Source organism: Thamnophis elegans, chromosome 15 (assembly GCF_009769535.1).
Source record: "Thamnophis elegans isolate rThaEle1 chromosome 15, rThaEle1.pri, whole genome shotgun sequence".
Classification (NCBI taxonomy): domain Eukaryota; kingdom Metazoa; phylum Chordata; class Lepidosauria; order Squamata; family Colubridae; genus Thamnophis; species Thamnophis elegans.
The window spans coordinates 10,563,042-10,574,154 of NC_045555.1; the positions used below are offsets into that span (position 1 = coordinate 10,563,042).

The following is an 11,113-nucleotide window of genomic DNA, read 5'->3' on the forward strand; positions in this document are numbered from 1 at the left end:
AAGAAAGAAAGGGAAAAAAGGAGAAAAGGGATGGAGGAAAATGAATGAATAAATGAGGGAGGGAGGGAGGAAGGAAGAGGAGAAAGGGAAGGAAAGAGAAAAGGGAGGGAGGGTGGAAGGAAAATGAATGAAGGAGGGAGGAAGGAAGAAAGGAAGGAAGAGAAAGGGAAGGAAAAAAGGGAAGAAGGAGGGAAGAGGAGAAAGGGAAAGAATGAGAAAAGGGAGGGAAGGAGGAAAATGAATGAATAAAGGAATGATGGAGGGAGGGAGGGAGGAGGGAAGGAAGGGAAATGAATGAAGAAGGGAGGGAGGAGGGAAGGAAGGAAGAAAAATGAATGAATGAGGGAGGGAGGGAGGAAGAGAAAGGGAAGGAAGGAGAAAAGGGAGGGAGGTAAATGAATGAAGGAGGGAGGGAGGGAGGAAGAGAAAGGGAAGGAAGGAGAAAAGGGAGGAGGGAAGGAAGGCAAATGGAGAATAAAAGAATGAAGGAGGGAGGGAGGAAGGAAGAGAAAGGGAAGGAAGGGGAAAAGGAAGGGAAGGGGCAAATGAATGAATAAAGGAATGAAGGAGGGGGGAGGAAGGAAGGAAAATGAACGAAGGTGCAGTCGGGTCTCTTCGGAGCCCGGGCGCTAAGACCGCGGGCGGCCGAGAGAGAGCTTATCCGGTCAGGGCGCGTCCAACAGCCGCTCCGCCTTCCGCCGCCATCAGCCCCGAGTAGCCTCCGCCGGGAAGGTAAGCGCCAAACCGGGTCGGGGGATCTCCGGAGCCCCCCCCCCCCCGACTCAGAGCTTGGAACCAGCGGCGGGAGGAAGCGAGGGCGCCAGGTTGGGGAAGGGCAGCCCCTGCACAGCTGGCCCAGCTTTGGTGGTGGGGGGAAATCCAGCAGTCCCCCCCCCCCCGGGGAAAGGGTTGCAGCCCACCCCTTTTGAGGACGCTTCGTGTTTTTCTTGGCAGAAGCCCCCCCGGGAAGGATGACGACGCTAACGCGGCAGGACCTCAATTTTGGACAAGGTACCACCAGGAGATCTGAAGACTTCTTACGAATGCTGGGATCGGGGTGCATTCAAAGTCTTTAAAGGTTCCCTTTGGGTCAAGGGAAGAGAGGTAGACTTCAACTCCCAGAATTCCCTGGGGGGCGGGGCAGCTGGAGAATTCTGGGAGTTGAAGTCCATCCCTCTTCCTGTGCTTGAGAAATGCTGCTTTTATTGTCATGTTTTTAATACAGTTAAAACCTGCCTGCTTATTTATTCGACGGGTGAATCTTCCAAACGAATCCATGTTTTCTGAATCTATAACAACAACAACAATAATAATTTGATATCTAGGACGCTGGCAGCAACCCGTATCAACCATCAGCCCCAGTCTATAATATTTGTGATACATCTTTAAATGTTCAGTTGACTGAGTTTCATGTTTAATAACAATAACAACAACAACAACAACAATAATAATAATAATAATAATAATAATAATAATAATAATAATAATAATAATAATAATAATATCAGACTTGAACATTCTGATTCTACAAAAAACCGCCTTACTTGGAATAGCTTATATCCTCTGACGTTACCTTAACAGTTCCTAAGTCCTTGGTTAGGACTGGAGCTGTTGAGCTACCAACCAGCCCCCAAGGCTGTGAATCTCACCAAAGATTAACCACATATAAAGCAGCTCAGACACCAATTTTAAATACAGTTTAAGGTGACTTTTCCAACTGCCCTATTTTAAAAACAACAACAACCACCACCTCATATTTATTTTCATTCTTTTATCTTCTTCTCTAGTGGTCGCCGATGTCCTTTCTGAATTTTTAGAAGTAGCCATTCACCTTATCCTTTATGTCCGAGAGGTTTACCCCACTGGGATTTTTCAGAAGAGGAAAAAATATAATGTTCCTGTTCAGGTAAGAGGCACACAAGTACATGCATATCTATAAATCTCTATAAATCTCTATGTCAGCGTTCCAAATATCATGCAGAATTAAATCAGAGTCCAAGGCAGAGCTATCCTTAACGTTCCAATTTAATAAAACAGACATTTTGGCATCGTACTATGGAATCCCAATTCTGAAGAACTTCCTGGGATTCCACCCAGTTAAAAGTTCATGATCTTGTCCCCACACCCACAAATCCATCACATGGTCCAATCTTCTCCTTCCACGCTGGCATCTCCACCCAGCTGGTTCCGGTCAGGTGCCAAGGTGTGGAGGCAAAGAATAACCTTGAGCTTCTAGGAAGGAATTTTTTATTTTGAAAACAACACATTCTACTCCTTGCTATTCCCCCCTTTAATGAATATGCATACTAAAGATGAAGCTAGAAGAGAGAGTGTGGCAGGCCAAAGATTCTTAAAGGAACCGCTGCAGGCCTGACTATCTATTTCTATCTTCATATCTATCTATCTATCTATCTATCTATCTATCTATCTATCTATCTATCTATCTATCTATCTATCTATCTATCTTATCTATCAAAAATTAGGCGTCTGTTCCACTTTTGACCTGTCTTTAGAAAATTGTTTTTAAAACTGCTCTTGTATGCAAAACGTATGTAAAAGTCTATTTGAGGTAATTCAAACTCCTAGTTCTCCTTTCTACAGCACATTCATTTGCTAACTTATATGCCTCTTTACGAAAAATTTTACTTGAGCATTGCTAATCAACTTTTAAACACTTTCAAAGAAACTGCAGTTATCTTTCGTTAACGTTTGCAGTTTCAGTCAGTGAAATTAAAGATCGGCCCAGGATCTTATTTAACAACAATGAAAACCAAATATACCTTCTTAAATAGAAATCAAAGCAAGTGGGTTGGAATAAAATAAATGGCTCATATTATGTGAAAATAGAGTACATATTAAAAGAAGACAGTAAAAACTTTAAAAAAACCCAGTCCTCTACATGGGGCTGCCCTTGAAGAGCGTTCGAAGACTTCAGTTAGTCCAGAATGCAGCCACGCGAGCGATTGTGGATGCACCTAGGTACACCCACGTTACACCTATCCTCCGCGAGCTGCACTGGCTGCCCATCGGTCTCCGGACATGCTTCAAGGTGCTAGTCGTTACTTATAAAGCCCTGCATGGCATTGGACCTGGGTACCTGAGAGATCGCCTCCTGCCAATTACCTCCCAAAGACCGATTCGATCGCACAGGCTTGGCCTTCTCGGAGTCCCATCTGCCAGCCAGTGTTGGCTGGCGATCCCCCGGGGGAGAGCCTTCTCTGTTGCTGCTCCGGCCCTCTGGAACGAGCTCCCCATGGAGATCCGGACCCTTACCACCCTCCCGGCCTTCCGTAAAGCTATGAAGTCGTGGCTGTTCCGAAAGGCCGGGGGCTGTTGAAGTATCCAGCCCCGTTTCAATTGTGAATGTTGTGTATTTTTAAATTGTTGTATTGTCCTATTTATTCCCCTTCCCTGTTTTATTGTGAGCCGCCCGGAGTCCTCCAGGAGTGGGCGGCATACAAAACTAATAAAACACAAACAAAAACACAAACAGTCCTAACCAAATTTACTTAGCCTCATCATGCATATCTAAAAGAAAAAGTTTGAAAAAGGAAATGAAAATAAAAACCATAGAGTGCAGTTAAAGGCCCAATATACAGGGGTGAAATTCAGCAGGTTCTGACAGGTTCTGGAGAACCGGTAGCAGAAATTTTGAGTAGTTTGGAGAACTGGCAAATACCACCTCTGGCTGGCCACGGAGTGGGGAGGGAATGGGGATTTTGTAGTAACCTTCCCCTGCCATGCCCACCAAGCCAGGCCCACAGAACCAAACTTAGCGAAGATTTTTATGTTGGATTAAATCTCACTGTTGAGTGTTGAAATGTGCAACAAATTGAGTGTGTTTACTATTTAGAGCAGCGGTTTAGTAGAAGTGGAAAATTATTGATCTCAAAATGAGAATGCATAGCTTAGCTTTCCAGTGTGAACCTTTTAAAGAATTTTTAAAGTATCTGCTTGGGCTGAAATCAAGATAAGTTATGGAGCGAGCATTCCCCCTGTTAACTAAAACCAGAATTGTTTTAAAGAGAAAAAACACAGAGGGTTAACTTAAATGGATTTCTATCGACACCTGAACCAAATGTCTTGCGCCCACAGATGTCTTGCCACCCCGAACTCAATCAATATATTCAGGATACCCTCCACTGCATCAAACCTCTGCTACAGAAGGTAAGTATTAAAACTTTAGTGCTGCCTTAGGGAACTTGGCATGGCTAGTCTAGTGAAGAGAAGGACCAGGGGAGACAGGATAGCAGTCTTTCAATATTTGAGGGGCTGCCACAGAGAGGAGGGGGTCAAGCTATTCTCCAAAGCACCCGAAGGCCAGAAAAGGAATAATAACGGATGGAAACTGAACAAGGAGAGATTCAACCTGGAAATAAGGAGAAATTTTCTGACAGGGAGAACAATCAACCCATGGAACAGAAGTTGCCTTTGGAAGTTGTGGGAGCTTCATCACCGGAAGATTTCAAAAGACTGGACTGCCATTTGTCAGAAATGGTGTCCTGCTTGGGTGGTGGTGGTGGGGTTGGACTAGATGACCTAAAATGTCCCTTCCAACTCTGCTAATCTTTTAGATCTGTTAAATTTCCTGGTGCAGAAGAATCCAATCTGGAACCAGAAGTTTAATCTTCTGAGCTTTCGGACTGGATCCCATCCTCAGGGAATTTCTCTGTGTCCTTTGGGCTGTTGTGTGTGTGTGGTGCTTGTGTGTGGCTTTTTAGATGTTAATTGGGGTGTTGATTGGCTGGCGATTAAGTTGTGGGTTGTTATTTCCTTGTGCTGCCCAGCCCTCGCCTCCTAAGTACTTGATAAGCTGGTGGTAAATCAGCACTCCTGTTGACTGACCAGTCACTTCTCTGGCTGTTTTAGTGCCTGCTCTTCCAACAATCTTAATAGCTGCGAAATTCAATGTATGTCCTTGTTTATTGCAGTGTGAGGCTATCAATGAGTTTAAGTCTTCTCATTTGACCGCTCACTGATGGTCTTGCAATCTGGTGGTTAGCTTCCTCCCCGTCCTACCTACATAGTCACAGGGGATCCAGTAGATTACATTGGAAGTATGTCCCATCTCCAAGCAATCTTTACAATGCATAATTTGTCCTCGTACGGTAGACTTCTGGTGGTATGCGATGCCCACTCGCAGATCTTGGAAGCTACGTTCTACTGCTTCTGAATTTTTTTTTTGATGTACCAGTTTCCTCGTATTTCGCAGCAATCCGACTTGTGTGAAAACTCAAACCAAGGGAACCAGCTCAACCTCTGGAATTCACAGAGTTCTTCTTCAGAGAGAGATAATATTTATATCACCTTGCTTGTTTTCGCAACCTTTTTCAGAACGACGTGGAAAAAGTGGTAGTAGTCATCCTTGATAAGGAGCACCATTCGGTAGAAAGATTCGTCTTTGAGATCATGCAGCCCCCATTGCTGGCAATCAGGTAAGGGTCCTTGTTTCTAAGCCCCAAATGCTGGTTTGCTGGGTCACATGCCACACCCACAAAGGTCTTTCCTTAGCAAAAACTCAGTCGCCATCTCTGGTTTATTCTGCAAAACGCAAGAGAAGCAAATATTCAAAACTGCTGAATATTAAGAACAAAGGAAAAGCATTGATTTGCAAATAAAATGAATTAAACACATGGGGGGAAAAAACCATCCTCTTAAGATACAGATTAGGGGCTGCTTTGAGATCCGATCGACCAGGCTGTGTCTGCATCAATCTAGCTCAGAGTTTCTCAGTTTGGCAGCTTGAAGATGTATGGACTTCAACTCCCAGAATTCCTCAGCTGGCTGGGGAATTCTGGGAGTTGAAGTCCACATATCTTCAAGGTTGAGAAACATTGGTTTAATCACTCCATGGCCCATGGTTATTACTATTAGTAGTATTAAAACTTAGAAATATGGAGCGTCATAAAGGGGAGAATATAATTGTAAAACAATATTTAACCCAAGTTAGGACTAGCCCTCAGGAAGGCGGTAAACCAGCATCTCAAGTGGATTTTCAAAGTCAGTTTGCGTCCTAGTCTTAAATCTTGAAAGGAAATCCTTACAGACCAATGATGACTCTGTACATATATATATATGTATTTATTTTATAAATATTTATTGCATTATTTATTTTATATTAATATATTTTATTTTAATATCAGTACTAATATAATTATATTAATACACTATATTAATATTTATTAGGTTTGTTTTGTAAGTATAAATATGGCTATACATTCAGTGTGGGATTCTATGTATGTATATATGTATATAAAAGGGACGCAGTGGCTCAGTAGCTAAGACGCTGAGTTTGTCGATCAGAAAGGTCGGCAGTTCAGCGGTTTGAATCCCTAGTGCTGCATAATGGAGTGAGCTCCCGTGACTTGTCCCAGCTTCTACCAACCGAGCAGTTTGAAAGCACGTAAAAATGCAGGTAGAAAAATAGGGACCACCTTTGGTGGGATGATAACGTTCCATGCGCCTTCGGCGTTGAGTCAAGCCGGCCACATGACCACGGAGACGTCTTCGGACAGCGCTGGATCTTCGGCTTTGAAATGGAGATGAGCACTGCCCCCTAGAGTCGGGAATGACTAGCACATATGTGCGAGGGGAACCTTTACCTTTTTATATGTATGTGTATATATATATATAAATATCACACATGATTTATAGCCATATTTATATTTATAAAGTAAACATAATAAGTAGTAATACAATATATATATGTATTTTATGTGTTGCATTTGTGCTGATAAATAAATAAAGGGTGGGTGACACAACTGCCTAATATGTAATACAGCACAGGTTCAAATCCCAGTAAGGGTATGGCTAGCTGATGAGAGTTAAATAGCTTGAAATAGATCTATACTAGTCTCCCTTTATTTATTTATCAGCACAAATGCAACACAAATGTAACAAAGGCAACAGTAAAAATAATGGCTTTCTGTCTGGATGGTCTCCTGGGGTGAGCCGATAGACACAGAAAGGAAGCAGTATGCTTCCTCCCATATATATATGTATGTATGTATGTATGTATGTATGTATGTATGTATGTATGTATGTATGTTGTATTTGTGCTGATAAATAAATAAAGGGAGACTAGTATAGATCTATTTCAAGCTATTTAGCTCTCATCAGCTAGCCATACTCTTACTGGGATTTGAACCTGGGCTGTATTACATATTAGGCAGATGTGTTAACCACTAAGCCACAAGGTTCTCCTCCTTTATCAGCTGAGCCAGGGAAATAGGTATGTATTTAGTGTCACAACCCCTGGTATGCCCAAATATGGGAGGAAGCCTACTGCTTCCTTTCTCTGTTTATCGGCTCGTCACAAGAGACCATCCAGACAGAAACCCAATATTTTTACTGTTGCCTTTCAACTACTTTATATATATATATTAAATTTCAACTACTTTTTCCTTCTTCAGCTCCGATTCCCTCCTCACCCATGTGGAGCAGCTTCTGCGGGCTTTTATCCTGAAGATTAGCGTTTGCGATGCTGTTTTGGACAACAACCCTCCAGGTAGGACAGTCAGCAGAGACGGTAATCTAGCTGGCAGCTGGCCGTGGGGTGTTTGTGGGTTTCAGGGTGATATTAGGACTTCATTTTAGCTTCACCATCAGCTGAAGAAAACACCCAATCCTGAATGCGGGACTTTGGTTTGTTTCAAACAGTCGTCTTCCAGATGAATTTTTCTTCTTCTAGCAATTCTGGGGCAAATGGAAAAAAAAACAGTATTTTTTTTTCGGAATATTTATAACCTCAGTGGTAAAATAGTGCGGGAATTCTCGCTATGCACCTCTCCACTTCGCAGGGACCAAAATATGCAGGTGGTCCTCAACGTAATGACCACAAGTTTCAGTTGTTATGTGAGACAAGTTGTTAAGCGAGTTTCGCCCCATTTTACGACCGTTCATGCCACAGCTGTTGAGTGAATCATTGCAGTTGATAAGTTAGTAACGTATCTGGCTTCCCCATTGACTTGGTCATTTCGCAAAAGTTGATCCCATGACCCCAGAACTCTGCAACCGTCATAAACACGAGTCAGTTGCCAAACCTCTGAATTTTGATCACGTGACCCATAGGGGTAGGTGGGGGAGATGCAAGGTGGTAATTTTGAAAACCGGTCGTAAGTCGCATGTTTCGGTGCTGCTGCAACTTCGAACCGTCACTAAACGAATTGTTATAAGTTGAGGACTATTGTATTTAATCACAGGTTGGAACTCTGAATCGGGCCTCTTTTATTTAAAATCTGGGTTGCTCTCTTTCTCTACCTCATTTGTTGCAGGCTGTACTTTCACCATCCTGGTGCACACCCGCGAAGCTGCCACGCGCAACATGGAAAAAATTCAAGTGATCAAGGTAAGGAATGGCGCTGTTCTGACCGAGGCTTCCCCAGCAACACGAGTCCTCGTCCCGATAAACCCCTTTTATTTAATTGATGGTGAATTCCTCTCCAGCAAAGTCTTTCCTCTCTCACCGTCTTTCAAGAGAGTTCACAATTACCGACCTTTATCAGGCTTGGAGAGTGGCCAGGCCGATATTTTTCAGACGCGCCAAGAATGCAGGAATGAACTAATTGCCTCCTGCAAAGCTCTTCCGTCCCAAGGACCGGCCCATAGATTTCCACTGCTCTCCTCTCCTTTGCCTTCTGCGCATCTGCGCGTCAGGCACTGGACCGAGCTGTTCTTACTCTTCTTCATCAGCCACCTCCAGATCTGGGGGAGGGGGGGGCTGTTGATTCTCTATCCAAGGGCTGACGGACGGCCCAGGCTCCGCCTCTCTGTCTTAATATCAATACTAATATAATTATATTAATACACTATATTAATATTTATTATGTTTGTTTTGTAAGTATAAATATGGCTATACATTCAGTGTGGGATTATATGTATGTATGTATGTATGTATATAAAAGGGACGCAGTGGCTCAGTAGCTGAGACGCTGAGTTTGTCGATCAGAAAGGTCGGCAGTTCAGCGGTTTGAATCCCTAGTGCTGCATAATGGAGTGAGCTCCCGTGACTTGTCCCAGCTTCTACCAACCGAGCAGTTTGAAAGCACGTAAAAATGCAGGTAGAAAAATAGGGACCATCTTTGGTGGGATGATAACGTTCCATGCGCCTTCGGCGTTGAGTCTGCCAGTCTGCCAATTCTCTGCCAGCTCCATTCCCTCTTCCCCCTCGGAGCTCTTAGTTTGCCTTGACGCTGGCCTTGACTTCGCCTCCTCCTTTGATTCGGCTGCTGGAGGGGCTGGCGACCGACAGCCCACAACATTATGGGCACCTGGCCAATAGTTTGCATGAAGACGCTGTTATGTTTCCCATCCTGTAGGACTTCCCCTGGATTCTGGCCGATGAGCAGGACGTCCACATGCACGACCCCCGGTTGATCCCCCTGAAGACCATGACCTCCGACCTCTTGAAGGTGAGCAGATCCACCTTCTGCGGCCAGCCAGTTTGGAAGAGGACAAGCTGACCATTAGATCCAACCCAGTGGTGGGCTTCAAATTTTTTTAGAACCTCTTCTGTAGGTGTGGCCTGCTTTGTGGGAGTGGCTTGCCGGCCATGTGACTGGGTGGGAGTGGCTTGCCGGCATGGGATTGGGTGGGCGTGGTCAACTTGTAAAATGTGGTGAAACTCACTTAACAACGCTCTTCCTTAGCAACCAAAATGTTGGCTCGGAAACTCTGGCATTTGAAGCACGCAAGTCTTAAAGCGGTCAAGTTACAAGACCCTTGCGCCCTTAACCCTTTAGGAAAAAAAAAACCCAGGGTGTTCAAACTTGACAGCTTTAAGACTTGTGGACTTCAACTCCCAGAATTCTTCCTCCAGTCATGTTGGCTCAGGAACTCTGGCATTGAAGTGTGCAAGTCTTAAAGCTGTCAAGTTACCTTGCACCCCTAACCCTTTAGAAAAAAAAACCTTGTGGACTTCAACTCCCAGAATTCCTCCTCCAGTCATCTTGGCTCAGGAACTTTGGCATTGAAGTGTGCAAGTCTAAAAGCTGTCAAGTTACAAGACCCTTGCACCCCTAACCCTTTAGAAAAAACCCCCTGCAAGGGAAGAGTGATGAGAAGGACCAGGGGAGACATGATAGCAGTCTTCCAGTATTTGAGGGGCTGTCACAGAGAGGGGGGGGGGTGTCAAGCTATTCTCCAAGGCACCTGAAGGCCAGAGAAGGAATAATGGATGGAAACTGACCAATGAGAGATTCAACCTAGAAATAGGGAGGAACTTTCTGACAATGAGAACCATCAACCCAGTTGCCTTCAGAGGTTGTGGGAGCTTCATCCCTAGAGGCTTTCAAGAAGAGACTGGACTGCCATCTGTCAGAAATGGTGTAGGGTCTCCTGTTTGGGTGGGTGAGGGGGTTGGACTAGATGACCTACAAGGTCCCTTCCCACTCCGTTAATCTGTTATCAGGCTCAAATCCTGCCTCTCTGCAAAAGCCCCCGGTCTTGGAATGCCTGATAAATGCAAAATTCCTGATTTGAACCCTTTCCTTTTAGATGCAGCTGTACGTCGAGGAGCGGGCGCAGAAAGGCACTTGAACCTCGACCCTCCCAACCATTTTGGAAGCTGCAATCCAGGGGATGCATGACCAAGCTGCACCCCCGTCTCCTGCAACCACATCAATGCTCGGTTGAACGCGCGTGTCCGAGTCCCTTCTTAGCTACCGGGTGATTGTGTTTTTAAAAGTGCTCTTAAACCCCGCCCGGTTATTCTCACTTTCTTCAGCCGATTCAGAGAGTCGGGTACTTTTCAAGTGGTTAGACCCGAGGGAGGACGGGGACATTGCAGAACTGTGCCTAGAAAGTGGTAATGTCTTGTTTGCTGTAAAAACCCTCGTCCGTCTTGTTTTAAAGTCAATGTTTATCGCTGTGTTCTGAGGTGGCAATGTAGAACAATATGACGACAAATTCACTGTAAATAAACTTGAAACGTTGAATCTTTGAGCAACTTCGGTCACTAAACTGAGAAGAGGGATTTAGAGGGACACAGATTTCATTTAAAACATTTTAAACTACTCTTCAACATCTTCATCAACGATTTGGATGAGGGAATAAATGGGGAACTCATCAAATTTGCAGATGACACCAAGCTGGCAGGAATAGCCAACACTCCAGA

General features: G+C 44.3%; 1 protein-coding gene across 1 annotated transcript; it reads left to right on the forward strand.

Moving 5' to 3' along the window:
* The first annotated feature begins 657 nt into the window (after window positions 1–657).
* Window positions 658–10,938, forward strand: LOC116518831 (mitotic spindle assembly checkpoint protein MAD2B). Its single transcript, XM_032232363.1, has 9 exons — window positions 658–732; window positions 955–1,011; window positions 1,788–1,906; window positions 4,096–4,167; window positions 5,335–5,435; window positions 7,413–7,507; window positions 8,274–8,347; window positions 9,318–9,410; window positions 10,495–10,938. The coding sequence occupies exons 2-9, from the start codon at window positions 972–974 to the stop codon at window positions 10,534–10,536; spliced, it is 636 nt and encodes a 211-aa protein (XP_032088254.1). The 5' UTR covers window positions 658–732; window positions 955–971; the 3' UTR covers window positions 10,537–10,938.
* Window positions 10,939–11,113: the final 175 nt, after the last annotated feature.